General features: G+C 38.4%; 1 protein-coding gene across 1 annotated transcript in view; it reads right to left on the bottom strand.

Moving 5' to 3' along the window:
- Positions 1-5,664, bottom strand: part of EEF2K_3 (Eukaryotic elongation factor 2 kinase) — a 38,621-nt gene extending 32,957 nt beyond the window's left edge. The window contains exons 1-3 of the mRNA XM_012943734.2: positions 5,328-5,664; positions 3,094-3,293; positions 107-281 (exon numbers count right to left, since the gene is read on the bottom strand). Coding sequence (XP_012799188.2) covers positions 107-281; positions 3,094-3,293; positions 5,328-5,507 — 555 coding nt within the window. The 5' untranslated portion in view covers positions 5,508-5,664. The remainder of the gene's footprint in view (positions 1-106; positions 282-3,093; positions 3,294-5,327) is intronic.
- Positions 5,665-19,376: the final 13,712 nt, after the last annotated feature.

Raw genomic sequence — 19,376 nt, 5'->3', positions numbered from 1 at the left:
TAACCCTATACTAACAACTTATACTTAACTTGTGTGAACAACCTTTAAACAAACACGCTAGAAAATATGATTTAATTGTTGCAGATGTCAACAAATGAACGATTACTTTTTTTGGTGCAGACGGTTGACGACTATATTCTTCACCCCAAAGTTTAGCATCCATTTGTAAACGAACATCATCAAAATACACATGAGTTTCAACCTTCTCAATATAACGTTTAGCAACATGATTTGATGCATATGACCAATCAGAGCAATGTGAAAAATTGGACAATTTCTTCCTGTGGAAATCAAAAAATATTAGAGAATCTCACATATCTACCGATTTCATTCAAAGTTATGGTATTCAACATGAAATAAAGTTTACTTTATACAAAAACAAGAAATTTCACTTGCACAAATGAAATCAATCATGTATAATTACTTATGGATATGACATGGGAATTATTAAGAGATTTTATTCATTTTTACTTAAAACATATAGATTTTGGTACAAATGAGAACGAAAATAAATATGCGCCGCACGAATAAGGAAATGAGTTCATGAAAAAATAGAAGGAAGGTGAACATAATCAAAAACAACAAATGAATAAAAGTAAGTGAACGAGAGCAATACGTAGTGGAAAGAAACAGTCCTGTTAAAAACATGCAACCAGGATAATTTTTCTCAGTTAAAGGAACCCCTTTCACTTTTGGAATGCAGAAGAAAACTACAATGGGATCCTCACTGGCTTCTATTCTGAGCCTTTTTTATTTGTTATTTAATTAAACACAAACATAAGTATAAAGAGGCACCAAATAGATATGCGCCACATAAATCATTCGATTTGTGTGAAGGCTGGGATATTGCACAGGTGCCCAGACCGAAACAGATGCTGTTCTTAGAAGGCCACACCCTGAACCTTTGAACTGAAGGTCTGATCCACAAGGTAGTGGAGCAACGTCAGAAGATGCAGTCCCATGGTAGCCGGTGACCAACAACTGGTTCATATGCCATTTGTTATCTCAGGATACTGAAACCCATGTGCACCATTGGTTTGGAATCAGGGTTTTCCAACTCCCCTAAGTGAATCCTCCATATCCGCCAACCCGGTTAAAGTGCCGGACATTCACTTTTCGTCCTCTCAATTTCGTAAACAAAACCCCCGCCGCGAAAGGCAGTGAGTAGGACTTCCCCGGTAGTGGTTGCATGCACGTGGCCATGTGAGAACATTTCGAGAGGGAGAGTTGACTCTTCCCACCCTCGGCCGTACTAGGGCATTATGGGACCCTTCTGAGCCATGTTCAGTGACATTTCAAACCATTGAGTCGCAATTTCTCTAGGATAACAACCAGGGAATCTTGATGGACCAACAGATGTCAGCTCTATACACCTTTCCTCCATACCCCAGTGACATGTCATAAACTCACCACCCCTTTTCTTTCGCCATTCAGTTCCAATGTCGGCGAATAAAGCACGGCATAGAACACACTAGGATGACATTTTTAATATATGCACAAACCACCTGAAAAGGTATTTCAAGATAGTGACATCACATGAGTTATTGTCACAGCACTCAAACCTACTGCAGAACCTCAGCATTATTAACATGGTGTTGCTCCTGAACCTTAGGAACCCTTAGGACACAGTGATGATCGAGCACAGAGAGTCGCCTAACATGAACAACTCGGAGAGGCTAGGTTTCACAGACATAGGGAAATATTCGTCTCACCGACACATTGTAAGCCGGGCAGTGAGATTCAGATCCCGTAGGTACCAGATATGCCCCAGACTGATATAAGCTTCCACTCGCGCTACCACCAGTACTCATAAGACTAACCAGATGGAAGGGCTTTTCGATTACTTCTAATTCCTCGCAGGGTCTTGTCCGTCTTATAAAAGTACTCAGCATTAAGAGGGTGAAAAGTACGTGCTGTATTCACGGTCAATAATTACCAACTGGTTGAGTCCGATTTACATACCCGGGGTTTTACTGGGCAGTAATACAATATCATCCGCATACTCGAGATCAAAAAATCTTTCACCAGGTAACACATCCACACAACCATCAGAGCTGCTTCTCGGATGTCATTGATGGTAAATTTGAGTAGGAATGGTGAGATTGGGAAACACAACCTAGTTCCACGCCTCCAAATGCCCTGGTATGGCCGAGAGTGAGGTGGGCCCGCCCTCCCTCTCGAAACGCTCTCACATGGCCACGCGTATACAGCCTCTGCCAGGGAAGTCTTACTCACTGTCTTCCTGTGGCGGGGGTGTTGTTTACGAAATTGAGAGGACGAAAAACAAATGTCCGGCACTTTAACCGGATTCCAAACCAATGGTGCACATGGGTTTCAGTATCCTGAGATAACAAATGGCATATGAACCAGTTGTTGGTCACCGGCTACCATGGGACTGCATCTTCTGACGTTGCTCCACTACCTTGTGGATCAGACCTTCAGTTCAAAGGTTCAGGGTGTGGCCTTCTAAGAACAGCATCTGTTTCGGTCTGGGCACCTGTGCAATATCCCAGCCTTCACACAAATCGAATGATTTATGTGGCGCATATCTATTTGGTGCCTCTTTATACTTATGTTTGTGTTTAAATAAATAAATAAACCTAGTCCCACTGCTGAAATGGAACAGTGGAAAGATAGTTGTATGTCCTTACTCTGTTTTGGATGTTTGGGTAGTTTTCAAGATTTTAATGAACTTCACATGTATTCTCTTTTTCAGCAGATAATCCTAGAGCACAATCCTATTTGACGAGCCAAACACGGGCCAGACATTAAGAAACACAACGACTGTTAGCTTGAAATAAGTGATGGTACCAATTTAGATATCAGTTGGTCATAATCTCTGGCTTGTAAGTGTCCGAGTAAATAGTCTTCATAGGGTTTGTGTTCTTTTTCGCTACGACTTTAATAAATCTGAGTAGAAATGATGCAACAGTCTAAGGTCGACGTTCACGATCGTCTCTTATACCACTTAGACTATATAATGATAAAACACGCAAGATTATTTTCTAGATCTACCCGAACATTTTGAAATTTTCGGGTAAAATATACCCAACTTAAGAGAAAATGTTACAACATAAATGTAAACTAACTTACGCACGAAAACATTCTCTCATAGCACCTCGATTGAATGGTGAATTTTCGATTTTTACACGTACGATATCTTCTATCCACTTGCCCTTAATAGCGTTATAACGATAACGCTTTGCCGTTTCTTCTGGAAGTTCTTGCAAATGAAACTTTTCCCATGGGTCACCACGAGAGGAGATTAAACTGAAGGCTGCCTTCCATAATGCCTAATTTTTAGGTTAAAATAAGCAATTTTTAAAATGTTAGGGTAGGTCAAGAAATGCCAGAAAATTTAATTTTTCTACTCATTGGGACATTACAAATGCATTTCTTTAAAAATGAAGGAAATCTAGGTCGGGCTAACAGCATACCAATCAAACAATTACACTGGTGATACTAAAAAGTCAAGTGACTCACTGACATGAGAAGTATTCTGAAGACCCTATCTCATTTTGAGATACCATATTTCTAGCAAATAATCCTAATACTATACAATCCAGTGCAAAATACTCTCCAGATATACAACGGTGAATGTTGCATCCTAACATTTTAAAAATTTGCTTCGATATTATGTCCTTCACGAAGGGAATACCTCGAACAACAACAGAAACCCCCAATATTGCAGTCGCGATCTGCCAGAATAAACTAACTTCTGTCAAGGCATTTTATGGAACCTACAGAGACCTTATGTTTATAAACGGGACGCTACAGAACAGCGACTGTATTCATTATGTTTGCGATTTTTTGTATATGTAAATAATCCCCATCAACACTTTCTGACTAACTGATAAGTAGTTCTGAAGTTAGCTTGGTTTAATATTTGGTTACTGTAGGTTCAGACGACTTGTCTACATAAACCAATTTAGGATGACAAATTTGCTAACCATGAAGTTCGGGGCATAAAGAATTATAATCAGAATCCAAGCAAGCGTACCAAAAGAATTGGTGATAATGTAGACATTCGCGCCTTTATTAGTCTAATTGACGTTCAAGCCAGGATCCCGAACAACTGGCACCAAGCAGTATTAATCACGACTATGTCGAATGTTGATACTTTTCACTGATAGTAGTCCATGATCTCAACAATGCTGCAAAGTGCAAGCTCCGTTATTTAGTCTCCGATCACCAAAAACACTATCCTCTGTGCTTAAACATTCAACTCACACATCTAAGTTGCCAGCAAGTACCGTAACACCTGTTGAGCACACTTTGTTGGAAATCAGTTGGTAAAAATTTTATCTGCGCTCTAATCTGATGAAGGGAGAGCGAAGATAACACAAACACGTTGCATGCCAAACATTTATCTCTTACTCTGATTGAATATTACATACAACGTGGTTCCCGAACCAACTGATGGGAAACTAGTTAACAGTACTTTACTTGAATGTTGAATATAGACCCCTGAAATACGAGTATTGGTAGGACTTCCCATGGTTTTAGTTAAACCGGCCTGCTGTCTGATCTACATTAAGCTACTGGAGTTAGATGTAATTTTTAAATGCTATAAACGGTTTCAAAATAACAGCACCAAACATTACATTAGACAACAGCCCTCGTAATCATTACTTTGGCAAAATAAATATCGGTGATGGCCTGCTGTGTTACTTGGATAGATCAAAAGAAATATTTCGGTATATGGAAATGTAGGGATATAGAGATTTTATATACAATGAGTCTCCTTGGAATAAATTGTATTGATTCATAATTTATGAGCACCCATATGTGGCGCGAGTAGTTCACAATATTTATATCGCTCATAACCGTTAGTGAAAGCTGCGAAGGGGTAAACTCCGAACAAAACAGATGACTTGTAGGAATACCACATGTTTCATCCCTAGATCTCACCACTGATGTTAACTTTTCACATTTTACTGTCGAGAGGTATCACGAAAGTTTCAGAGTTAGGTCTTCATGATTGTCGTGTAAAGTGGATAGTAAACTGTCATATCTGTCCACAATAGCGTATAATGTGGGCAGATTGATAGAATAATAATAGAAAAATTCATCTTTAAGCCTTAATTTAGCTAATACATTCACTGCATAATTAGAAAATCCAGCCCCAATGGTACCAGGAGGTTGGATACATACAGACAATCTTCGTCGATACATGCGCTGTCGAAAATTGGCAACAGAGGACACTCAAGCGTCAAATTGCAGTCTCGTGCCTAAGTTATCAAAATTCATAATGACTAAAACCCAAAACAGTAAAATAAAAAGTAGGTCTGGCAAATATGATTTTTAAAAAGTGGAATTCCTCACACCTTAGCACGAGAATGTCTTGTAAATGCTGCATATTTGTTGCCAGCCTCGGATCGTTGGATTTTTATTTCCCTTACAGACAGCTTTCGTTGATATCTCGGACAAGATGCATCTGAGGGTATTTTAGGGAGGGCTTGTGGAAACAGATCCACTGGTGTTGATTCAGAAAGACTTTCTTCCATATGTCAAGCGAAAATCGACAAAATCCAAGCGACACATTCGTAATTCATCTCGACCTTCAAACTTTCAATATTCAGTGATCCGAGTGGATGTGCATGGAATAGAAAAAGCTTTCGCTTATCTGGCTTCTATTTCTAGTGGCAGTGGGTCACTAATGCCCAAGTAAGGAACCTAAGTATAATTAGGTACAAAAAATATCGGTAAATTAGGATTCAAATTTGTGTACTAAGGATAGAAGGCCTACGGCCTATGTTATTCCTTTTCTAGTATGCTTCTGTGAGTGTCAAGTCTTCTCTCGAGAGAGTCAATTGAGGGTGCGGACACCACTGCTTCGGGCAGCAGGTTCCAAGTATTGATGGCTCGGTGTGAAAACCTGTATGCCACGGGTATTTTGTTCGTTCTTGGCTTTTCTACTCGCCTGCTCTGTCCTCTGAGATGTCCCGATCTAGTGGGAGGAAAAAGAGAGAATAAGTTAGGCCCAAAGTCATTTCTCAGTATTCCGTACATCAAAATTAGATCTCCCTTTAATCTGCGATAGGACAGAGTAAAGAGGTTCAGCTTTTCATACCGCTCTTTGTATGATGAACCCCGGAGTTCTGGAATTGCACGCGTAGGTGCCCTCTGTACTTCTTCTAGGATATCCGAGTCACATTTTAAACAGGGGCTTGCAGCTTGAACGCAGTTCTCAAGCTTAGTTCTTACTAAGGATGTATATGCTGTGGCGAACATGGTAAAATCTAACTTAGTGAATGTCCATTTTAAAGCCCAAAAGGTTCGAAACCCCTTAGCTGCGACCTCCCGGCAATGGGCCGTCGTCTTAAGATCATTGCTCACTGTCACCCCTAGGTCCTTATGAGACCGGACTACGGGTAATGACACATCCCCTATGTTGTACGTATTAACCTTTGAATCCCCCAAGTGCATGTAGACACACTTTGCCGCGTTGATAAGCATCAGCCACTCTTTGGACCAGTTAATCACATTATTTAAGTCTGCCTGAAAAGCACATGCATCTTTGTCTCCTGTTATTACTCGCCAAATTTTTACATCGTCAGCGTATAATAACATTGGAGACTGTACTATACTTGTAAGATCATTAACGTACATTATAAAAAGTAAAGGACCTAAGACGGAACCTTGAGGTACTCCACTAAGTATTGGTCTTCAGATGGAGCACTTGGAATTTATTCTTACTTTCTGCCTACGACCTACTAGGAAATCCTTAATCCATTATAAAAGAGGTCCGGCAATACCAAGGTTTTCCAACTTCAATAGCAGTCTACTAGTTGGCACCTTATCAAAAGCCTTACTGAAGTCTATGTAGACAACATTTACTGAGTTTCTGTTGTCTAGCGCCTTTATCCAAAACTCACTTGCTACAAGAAGGTTCGTTGTACAGGATAGATCCTTTCTAAAAACATGTTGTTCTATGTTTAGCAAGTTATTGGTTTCCATAAATGCCATTGCGGTCCATTTGACTATTCCTTACACTATTTTAACTACAACACTTGTGAGGCTTACAAGTCTGTGGTTCGATAGAACTTGTCTTGGTCCCGTTTTATGTATAGGAGTGACGAGTGCGTCCTTCCAGTCCATAGATAACACACCTTCAAGTGACATATTTAATATCACAGTCAGTGGGGTCGCAATATATTGTGCAATATGTCTCAAGATTTTGGGGTGTAGTTCATCTGATCCTGTTGACTTTTCCATATTTAAGGTACTAAGAGCCTTAAGCACATCGTCTTAATCGAAGTCCACGTTGAGCAGGTGGTCTGTTGACCCTGTATTTGAGTCTGGTTCTTTGTCTAGAGGAGGTTCTTGAGTGAAAACTGCCCCAAAATAGTCAGCCATAGCCTCTGCTCTTTCCTGATCTTCCTCTATCATTTCAGATTCACCCCCTCCTTTAATTAGGTTGAGAATCTAATGATGCATCCTTGTTCTGTAGTTTGTGTACGAGAATATTCTCTTGGGTTGCTTGAGTGCGGATTGTGCCAACTGCGTTTCATTTTTTCTCTGAGCTTCCCGAGTTTTCCTACCGATCTGTGCCAAGGCGGATGGCAACATTCCAACATTTCTTCTTTTGTTTTGGTAAACGTCGAATATCCCAGCCTGTCCATGGATGGCCGTGTTTCTTCTTCTTTGGAACTGTTCATGGTATGTATGGTTGAGTTACCCGATTGTATAACTGCCTGAAAACAGTCCATGCCTCTTGTACTGATGCCCTTGAATCAATTTCTCAGTTTTCAGCCGATGCTGCGGAGTTGATTGCCTCTATATCTGCTTTCCATATATTAGGACGGGCCGGTGCAACTGTTTGACAGGCAATCTCAGCCATGCATTTGAATAAGATGACTGCATGGTCACTTCTCCCAAGTGGTGGAAGAAACGTCATTTGACCAACGTCATCACCGTGTGTGAAGACTAAATCTAAAAGAGAAGAAGAGTTTTTTAAATCACACGTTGTGAGATTTATAATGTGTTGGAATAAAGCTAATCCAATCGATGTGTCTAACAGTTTGCAATCGAACGATGCTATCAATGACCCTAATTCCAAGTTAATCCAGCTTATATACGGTGCATTAAAGTCGCCTACTAAAAGGCTTTTACCTTTGTTACACCAAGACTTAGGTTTTCTTACGAGAAAATAATCTACCACACATTCTGGACTGCCATATACCACAACTAATTCAGTATCTTGCTGTCTACATTTAAGCTTGCATCTCACCAGTTCACATGTTCGTGAATCATGTGCCACCGCCTCAACTGCTCGTATGGTTAGGGTGTCTTTTATGTACAGGATAACCCCGCCTCCCCTACGGTTTAATCTATCATCCCTACTGAATAAAAAACCCGTCAACTGAATTTTATTATCTAATACTTCTGAAGTTAACCAAGTTTCCGAGACAGCAATAACATCCGGTTTTTCTTTATTCACCATTGACTTGAGCTCCACCATTTTATTTATTAGGCTGCGAGCATTTGTGTAGCATACCTTTAAGTCTGTGGAGAACTTTCCCTTACCACCCAGAGTGGCTGGGGGATCGTTTTGTTTCTAACTTTTACAATTTGAAAATCCTAAAGAACGAGGTTTCTTTCACAGTTTCGGCGACGCTCATTTGTTTCCACTTCTGAAGCTCGTCTCTTAATACTATCAGCTAGGCTGAGATCCTCACGGATGTATATTGCGGATCCAATCAGTTTACTTGAGTTACATAGAATCAGGTTCCTTTCTTCAACCGTGGTGAATGTAACCTTCAAAAGGCGGTTTTTCTGAGGACTTTCAGAATACACCTTTTTTTCCTATTCTATAAAGCCTACAAATACTAACTCCTGAAATTGTATCTGGGAATAGTTTTGTTATATCCGAGTGGAGATTAAGTTACAGGTAACTTCCGAGGACTATTCATGGACTGATATTCTTATTGTATAACTACTCAACAATTACACTATGTATATTTATATCCCTCTTATGACAAGCTTTATTTTGGCCTATAATTTATTATTGTACGATTTACGGTTCTTAAGTTATGTTCAGTTTACTAACTACTGCCTCCCACATTCACAGCCACTTTTTGGGCTTATTTGTGTACAAATATTATTTCCTATTTTATGGTACGTTGCGGTCTGTGTGATTGATATATAAACTAAGTATGCCTGAAATAAACGATCTGCTCTGATTCTGGTCTGATCTGCTCTGATTCGGAAGCTGGTATCTTGTTCTGGACTCAAGTGGAAGGGCTCGTAGGACATAGGACCAATAAGGACACTAAACTGCCCACACCGGTTAAACGTCATTGGTTGGCCTAGTGTGAAGATTCGTATAAGTCGTATCCGGATTGGTAGATAAGTCGTGTGATCGAAAAGTCAGACATCCAAGGTCATAACAATTGGCGACGGGGATTTTGGCAAAAACAAAATAATTGGGAGACGCAAGGTCATAACAACTGGCGACGGGGATTTTGGCAACAAAGAAATAATAATAATACAAGTGGTGACTCAGATTTTGGAAATAAATTAGCTGTATAATTGCCGGTGATTTTTGGAGCTAATATTATTGGCAAAAAAAAATGTCGATTTCTTTCGAACAGTTGCGGTTAATATTACAGCACCAGCAGAAGATGTTTGCCTTGCAACAAGAGCTATTTATAACAGTTTTGGGCAGACTTTGCATTCAAGCAGAAAATAAGAAATCTATATATCATGCAGATAATGGTGCAGCAATGGACAATTCAGAAGCATATCCTGTGGAGGATTCACATCCCCTTATACCTGAATCAGAACGTAATATTTGTAACGTATCCGGCTCACAGCAAGAAAATACTGTTCTAAATGCTCATGAAGTTGTGACAATACCAGATGATCAAGAACCAGATCCTGTAGATGAAGCCCAGAGTCCAGAATTGAATGAAACGCTACTGGTTCTGTCTAGCTCTGAAAATAAACTCCAGCTCGAACAAAATTGTGATCCACGTGCTATTAGTCGAGAAAGCTGTGGGGACTCGTATTCAGAAAATAACTGGAGCAACACGATGAACCCAATTGTACCAGATGTTACTCGAAATCACCGGAAGACAGAAATTGATATTGAGTCGACTTATCCGATTTCTAATGACAATGTACCAAATATTGGTTCTCAGAATAATACATATAATTTTAATGAAACTTCTTATAACAATGAAGAAAATATGTCGGCTGTTTCAAATGATGGTCAAAAATCTAATTTAATTTTGTTAGGCGTTGACTTTCTTAATGACTCATTATCTACTAACGAGATTCATAATGAATTTGGAAGTAATGACCTCAAGTCGATGGTCGTTCATCATCATCTAGTCATTTTTAGTGGATTCTCCAGTCAATACAAGAAACATGGTTTAAATAAAGTCCTACTAGTTGTAATTTGGAGCCATAAGGACCCAACATTATTTCGAGGAGGAGGAGAATGTCGAGGAATTTAAAGTCACATAATTCTTTTTTAATCAGAATCTAAAGTTGGAATTTTCAAAAAAAAGGGGGAGGTGTTATATCCGAGTGGAGATTAAGTTACAGGTAACTTCCGAGGACTATTCATGGACTGATATTCTTATTGTATAACTACTCAACAATTACACTATGTATATTTATATCCCTCTTATGACAAGCTTTATTTTGGCCTATAATTTATTATTGTACGATTTACGGTTCTTAAGTTATGTTCAGTTTACTAACTACTGCCTCCCACATTCACAGCCACTTTTTGGGCTTATTTGTGTACAAATATTATTTCCTATTTTATGGTACGTTGCGGTCTGTGTGATTGATATATAAACTAAGTATGCCTGAAATAAACGATCTGCTCTGATTCTGGTCTGATCTGCTCTGATTCGGAAGCTGGTATCTTGTTCTGGACTCAAGTGGAAGGGCTCGTAGGACATAGGACCAATAAGGACACTAAACTGCCCACACCGGTTAAACGTCATTGGTTGGCCTAGTGTGAAGATTCGTATAAGTCGTATCCGGATTGGTAGATAAGTCGTGTGATCGAAAAGTCAGACATCCAAGGTCATAACAATTGGCGACGGGGATTTTGGCAAAAACAAAATAATTGGGAGACGCAAGGTCATAACAACTGGCGACGGGGATTTTGGCAACAAAGAAATAATAATAATACAAGTGGTGACTCAGATTTTGGAAATAAATTAGCTGTATAATTGCCGGTGATTTTTGGAGCTAATATTATTGGCAAAAAAATGTCGATTTCTTTCGAACAGTTGCGGTTAATATTACAGCACCAGCAGAAGATGTTTGCCTTGCAACAAGAGCTATTTATAACAGTTTTGGGCAGACTTTGCATTCAAGCAGAAAATAAGAAATCTATATATCATGCAGATAATGGTGCAGCAATGGACAATTCAGAAGCATATCCTGTGGAGGATTCACATCCCCTTATACCTGAATCAGAACGTAATATTTGTAACGTATCCGGCTCACAGCAAGAAAATACTGTTCTAAATGCTCATGAAGTTGTGACAATACCAGATGATCAAGAACCAGATCCTGTAGATGAAGCCCAGAGTCCAGAATTGAATGAAACGCTACTGGTTCTGTCTAGCTCTGAAAATAAACTCCAGCTCGAACAAAATTGTGATCCACGTGCTATTAGTCGAGAAAGCTGTGGGGACTCGTATTCAGAAAATAACTGGAGCAACACGATGAACCCAATTGTACCAGATGTTACTCGAAATCACCGGAAGACAGAAATTGATATTGAGTCGACTTATCCGATTTCTAATGACAATGTACCAAATATTGGTTCTCAGAATAATACATATAATTTTAATGAAACTTCTTATAACAATGAAGAAAATATGTCGGCTGTTTCAAATGATGGTCAAAAATCTAATTTAATTTTGTTAGGCGTTGACTTTCTTAATGACTCATTATCTACTAACGAGATTCATAATGAATTTGGAAGTAATGACCTCAAGTCGATGGTCGTTCATCATCATCTAGTCATTTTTAGTGGATTCTCCAGTCAATACAAGAAACATGGTTTAAATAAAGTCCTACTAGTTGTAATTTGGAGCCATAAGGACCCAACATTATTTCGAGGAGGAGGAGAATGTCGAGGAATTTAAAGTCACATAATTCTTTTTTTAATCAGAATCTAAAGTTGGAATTTTCAAAAAAAAAGGGGAGGTGTTATATCCGAGTGGAGATTAAGTTACAGGTAACTTCCGAGGACTATTCATGGACTGATATTCTTATTGTATAACTACTCAACAATTACACTATGTATATTTATATCCCTCTTATGACAAGCTTTATTTTGGCCTATAATTTATTATTGTACGATTTACGGTTCTTAAGTTATGTTCAGTTTACTAACTACTGCCTCCCACATTCACAGCCACTTTTTGGGCTTATTTGTGTACAAATATTATTTCCTATTTTATGGTACGTTGCGGTCTGTGTGATTGATATATAAACTAAGTATGCCTGAAATAAACGATCTGCTCTGATTCTGGTCTGATCTGCTCTGATTCGGAAGCTGGTATCTTGTTCTGGACTCAAGTGGAAGGGCTCGTAGGACATAGGACCAATAAGGACACTAAACTGCCCACACCGGTTAAACGTCATTGGTTGGCCTAGTGTGAAGATTCGTATAAGTCGTATCCGGATTGGTAGATAAGTCGTGTGATCGAAAAGTCAGACATCCAAGGTCATAACAATTGGCGACGGGGATTTTGGCAAAAACAAAATAATTGGGAGACGCAAGGTCATAACAACTGGCGACGGGGATTTTGGCAACAAAGAAATAATAATAATACAAGTGGTGACTCAGATTTTGGAAATAAATTAGCTGTATAATTGCCGGTGATTTTTGGAGCTAATATTATTGGCAAAAAAAAATGTCGATTTCTTTCGAACAGTTGCGGTTAATATTACAGCACCAGCAGAAGATGTTTGCCTTGCAACAAGAGCTATTTATAACAGTTTTGGGCAGACTTTGCATTCAAGCAGAAAATAAGAAATCTATATATCATGCAGATAATGGTGCAGCAATGGACAATTCAGAAGCATATCCTGTGGAGGATTCACATCCCCTTATACCTGAATCAGAACGTAATATTTGTAACGTATCCGGCTCACAGCAAGAAAATACTGTTCTAAATGCTCATGAAGTTGTGACAATACCAGATGATCAAGAACCAGATCCTGTAGATGAAGCCCAGAGTCCAGAATTGAATGAAACGCTACTGGTTCTGTCTAGCTCTGAAAATAAACTCCAGCTCGAACAAAATTGTGATCCACGTGCTATTAGTCGAGAAAGCTGTGGGGACTCGTATTCAGAAAATAACTGGAGCAACACGATGAACCCAATTGTACCAGATGTTACTCGAAATCACCGGAAGACAGAAATTGATATTGAGTCGACTTATCCGATTTCTAATGACAATGTACCAAATATTGGTTCTCAGAATAATACATATAATTTTAATGAAACTTCTTATAACAATGAAGAAAATATGTCGGCTGTTTCAAATGATGGTCAAAAATCTAATTTAATTTTGTTAGGCGTTGACTTTCTTAATGACTCATTATCTACTAACGAGATTCATAATGAATTTGGAAGTAATGACCTCAAGTCGATGGTCGTTCATCATCATCTAGTCATTTTTAGTGGATTCTCCAGTCAATACAAGAAACATGGTTTAAATAAAGTCCTACTAGTTGTAATTTGGAGCCATAAGGACCCAACATTATTTCGAGGAGGAGGAGAATGTCGAGGAATTTAAAGTCACATAATTCTTTTTTTTAATCAGAATCTAAAGTTGGAATTTTCAAAAAAAAAAAAAGGGGGAGGTGTTATATCCGAGTGGAGATTAAGTTACAGGTAACTTCCGAGGACTATTCATGGACTGATATTCTTATTGTATAACTACTCAACAATTACACTATGTATATTTATATCCCTCTTATGACAAGCTTTATTTTGGCCTATAATTTATTATTGTACGATTTACGGTTCTTAAGTTATGTTCAGTTTACTAACTACTGCCTCCCACATTCACAGCCACTTTTTGGGCTTATTTGTGTACAAATATTATTTCCTATTTTATGGTACGTTGCGGTCTGTGTGATTGATATATAAACTAAGTATGCCTGAAATAAACGATCTGCTCTGATTCTGGTCTGATCTGCTCTGATTCGGAAGCTGGTATCTTGTTCTGGACTCAAGTGGAAGGGCTCGTAGGACATAGGACCAATAAGGACACTAAACTGCCCACACCGGTTAAACGTCATTGGTTGGCCTAGTGTGAAGATTCGTATAAGTCGTATCCGGATTGGTAGATAAGTCGTGTGATCGAAAAGTCAGACATCCAAGGTCATAACAATTGGCGACGGGGATTTTGGCAAAAACAAAATAATTGGGAGACGCAAGGTCATAACAACTGGCGACGGGGATTTTGGCAACAAAGAAATAATAATAATACAAGTGGTGACTCAGATTTTGGAAATAAATTAGCTGTATAATTGCCGGTGATTTTTGGAGCTAATATTATTGGCAAAAAAAAATGTCGATTTCTTTCGAACAGTTGCGGTTAATATTACAGCACCAGCAGAAGATGTTTGCCTTGCAACAAGAGCTATTTATAACAGTTTTGGGCAGACTTTGCATTCAAGCAGAAAATAAGAAATCTATATATCATGCAGATAATGGTGCAGCAATGGACAATTCAGAAGCATATCCTGTGGAGGATTCACATCCCCTTATACCTGAATCAGAACGTAATATTTGTAACGTATCCGGCTCACAGCAAGAAAATACTGTTCTAAATGCTCATGAAGTTGTGACAATACCAGATGATCAAGAACCAGATCCTGTAGATGAAGCCCAGAGTCCAGAATTGAATGAAACGCTACTGGTTCTGTCTAGCTCTGAAAATAAACTCCAGCTCGAACAAAATTGTGATCCACGTGCTATTAGTCGAGAAAGCTGTGGGGACTCGTATTCAGAAAATAACTGGAGCAACACGATGAACCCAATTGTACCAGATGTTACTCGAAATCACCGGAAGACAGAAATTGATATTGAGTCGACTTATCCGATTTCTAATGACAATGTACCAAATATTGGTTCTCAGAATAATACATATAATTTTAATGAAACTTCTTATAACAATGAAGAAAATATGTCGGCTGTTTCAAATGATGGTCAAAAATCTAATTTAATTTTGTTAGGCGTTGACTTTCTTAATGACTCATTATCTACTAACGAGATTCATAATGAATTTGGAAGTAATGACCTCAAGTCGATGGTCGTTCATCATCATCTAGTCATTTTTAGTGGATTCTCCAGTCAATACAAGAAACATGGTTTAAATAAAGTCCTACTAGTTGTAATTTGGAGCCATAAGGACCCAACATTATTTCGAGGAGGAGGAGAATGTCGAGGAATTTAAAGTCACATAATTCTTTTTTTTAATCAGAATCTAAAGTTGGAATTTTCAAAAAAAAAAAAAGGGGGAGGTGTTATATCCGAGTGGAGATTAAGTTACAGGTAACTTCCGAGGACTATTCATGGACTGATATTCTTATTGTATAACTACTCAACAATTACACTATGTATATTTATATCCCTCTTATGACAAGCTTTATTTTGGCCTATAATTTATTATTGTACGATTTACGGTTCTTAAGTTATGTTCAGTTTACTAACTACTGCCTCCCACATTCACAGCCACTTTTTGGGCTTATTTGTGTACAAATATTATTTCCTATTTTATGGTACGTTGCGGTCTGTGTGATTGATATATAAACTAAGTATGCCTGAAATAAACGATCTGCTCTGATTCTGGTCTGATCTGCTCTGATTCGGAAGCTGGTATCTTGTTCTGGACTCAAGTGGAAGGGCTCGTAGGACATAGGACCAATAAGGACACTAAACTGCCCACACCGGTTAAACGTCATTGGTTGGCCTAGTGTGAAGATTCGTATAAGTCGTATCCGGATTGGTAGATAAGTCGTGTGATCGAAAAGTCAGACATCCAAGGTCATAACAATTGGCGACGGGGATTTTGGCAAAAACAAAATAATTGGGAGACGCAAGGTCATAACAACTGGCGACGGGGATTTTGGCAACAAAGAAATAATAATAATACAAGTGGTGACTCAGATTTTGGAAATAAATTAGCTGTATAATTGCCGGTGATTTTTGGAGCTAATATTATTGGCAAAAAAAATGTCGATTTCTTTCGAACAGTTGCGGTTAATATTACAGCACCAGCAGAAGATGTTTGCCTTGCAACAAGAGCTATTTATAACAGTTTTGGGCAGACTTTGCATTCAAGCAGAAAATAAGAAATCTATATATCATGCAGATAATGGTGCAGCAATGGACAATTCAGAAGCATATCCTGTGGAGGATTCACATCCCCTTATACCTGAATCAGAACGTAATATTTGTAACGTATCCGGCTCACAGCAAGAAAATACTGTTCTAAATGCTCATGAAGTTGTGACAATACCAGATGATCAAGAACCAGATCCTGTAGATGAAGCCCAGAGTCCAGAATTGAATGAAACGCTACTGGTTCTGTCTAGCTCTGAAAATAAACTCCAGCTCGAACAAAATTGTGATCCACGTGCTATTAGTCGAGAAAGCTGTGGGGACTCGTATTCAGAAAATAACTGGAGCAACACGATGAACCCAATTGTACCAGATGTTACTCGAAATCACCGGAAGACAGAAATTGATATTGAGTCGACTTATCCGATTTCTAATGACAATGTACCAAATATTGGTTCTCAGAATAATACATATAATTTTAATGAAACTTCTTATAACAATGAAGAAAATATGTCGGCTGTTTCAAATGATGGTCAAAAATCTAATTTAATTTTGTTAGGCGTTGACTTTCTTAATGACTCATTATCTACTAACGAGATTCATAATGAATTTGGAAGTAATGACCTCAAGTCGATGGTCGTTCATCATCATCTAGTCATTTTTAGTGGATTCTCCAGTCAATACAAGAAACATGGTTTAAATAAAGTCCTACTAGTTGTAATTGGGAGCCATAAGGACCCAACATTATTTCGAGGAGGAGGAGAATGTCGAGGAATTTAAAGTCACATAATTCTTTTTTTAATCAGAATCTAAAGTTGGAATTTTCAAAAAAAAAAAAGGGGAGGTGTTATATCCGAGTGGAGATTAAGTTACAGGTAACTTCCGAGGACTATTCATGGACTGATATTCTTATTGTATAACTACTCAACAATTACACTATGTATATTTATATCCCTCTTATGACAAGCTTTATTTTGGCCTATAATTTATTATTGTACGATTTACGGTTCTTAAGTTATGTTCAGTTTACTAACTACTGCCTCCCACATTCACAGCCACTTTTTGGGCTTATTTGTGTACAAATATTATTTCCTATTTTATGGTACGTTGCGGTCTGTGTGATTGATATATAAACTAAGTATGCCTGAAATAAACGATCTGCTCTGATTCTGGTCTGATCTGCTCTGATTCGGAAGCTGGTATCTTGTTCTGGACTCAAGTGGAAGGGCTCGTAGGACATAGGACCAATAAGGACACTAAACTGCCCACACCGGTTAAACGTCATTGGTTGGCCTAGTGTGAAGATTCGTATAAGTCGTATCCGGATTGGTAGATAAGTCGTGTGATCGAAAAGTCAGACATCCAAGGTCATAACAATTGGCGACGGGGATTTTGGCAAAAACAAAATAATTGGGAGACGCAAGGTCATAACAACTGGCGACGGGGATTTTGGCAACAAAGAAATAATAATAATACAAGTGGTGACTCAGATTTTGGAAATAAATTAGCTGTATAATTGCCGGTGATTTTTGGAGCTAATATTATTGGCAAAAAAAATGTCGATTTCTTTCGAACAGTTGCGGTTAATATTACAGCACCAGCAGAAGATGTTTGCCTTGCAACAAGAGCTATTTATAACAGTTTTGGGCAGACTTTGCATTCAAGCAGAAAATAAGAAATCTATATATCATGCAGATAATGGTGCAGCAATGGACAATTCAGAAGCATATCCTGTGGAGGATTCACATCCCCTTATACCTGAATCAGAACGTAATATTTGTAACGTATCCGGCTCACAGCAAGAAAATACTGTTCTAAATGCTCATGAAGTTGTGACAATACCAGATGATCAAGAACCAGATCCTGTAGATGAAGCCCAGAGTCCAGAATTGAATGAAACGCTACTGGTTCTGTCTAGCTCTGAAAATAAACTCCAGCTCGAACAAAATTGTGATCCACGTGCTATTAGTCGAGAAAGCTGTGGGGACTCGTATTCAGAAAATAACTGGAGCAACACGATGAACCCAATTGTACCAGATGTTACTCGAAATCACCGGAAGACAGAAATTGATATTGAGTCGACTTATCCGATTTCTAATGACAATGTACCAAATATTGGTTCTCAGAATAATACATATAATTTTAATGAAACTTCTTATAACAATGAAGAAAATATGTCGGCTGTTTCAAATGATGGTCAAAAATCTAATTTAATTTTGTTAGGCGTTGACTTTCTTAATGACTCATTATCTACTAACGAGATTCATAATGAATTTGGAAGTAATGACCTCAAGTCGATGGTCGTTCATCATCATCTAGTCATTTTTAGTGGATTCTCCAGTCAATACAAGAAACATGGTTTAAATAAAGTCCTACTAGTTGTAATTTGGAGCCATAAGGACCCAACATTATTTCGAGGAGGAGGAGAATGTCGAGGAATTTAAAGTCACATAATTCTTTTTTTTAATCAGAATCTAAAGTTGGAATTTTCAAAAAAAAAAAAAGGGGAGGTGTTATATCCGAGTGGAGATTAAGTTACAGGTAACTTCCGAGGACTATTCATGGACTGATATTCTTATTGTATAACTACTCAACAATTACACTATGTATATTTATATCCCTCTTATGACAAGCTTTATTTTGGCCTATAATTTATTATTGTACGATTTACGGTTCTTAAGTTATGTTCAGTTTACTAACTACTGCCTCCCACATTCACAGCCACTTTTTGGGCTTATTTGTGTACAAATATTATTTCCTATTTTATGGTACGTTGCGGTCTGTGTGATTGATATATAAACTAAGTATGCCTGAAATAAACGATCTGCTCTGATTCTGGTCTGATCTGCTCTGATTCGGAAGCTGGTATCTTGTTCTGGACTCAAGTGGAAGGGCTCGTAGGACATAGGACCAATAAGGACACTAAACTGCCCACACCGGTTAAACGTCATTGGTTGGCCTAGTGTGAAGATTCGTATAAGTCGTATCCGGATTGGTAGATAAGTCGTGTGATCGAAAAGTCAGACATCCAAGGTCA

Source organism: Schistosoma haematobium, chromosome ZW, assembly GCF_000699445.3.
Source record: "Schistosoma haematobium chromosome ZW, whole genome shotgun sequence".
Lineage (NCBI taxonomy): Eukaryota > Metazoa > Platyhelminthes > Trematoda > Strigeidida > Schistosomatidae > Schistosoma > Schistosoma haematobium.
This window is presented reverse-complemented; position numbering and strand designations above follow the sequence as displayed.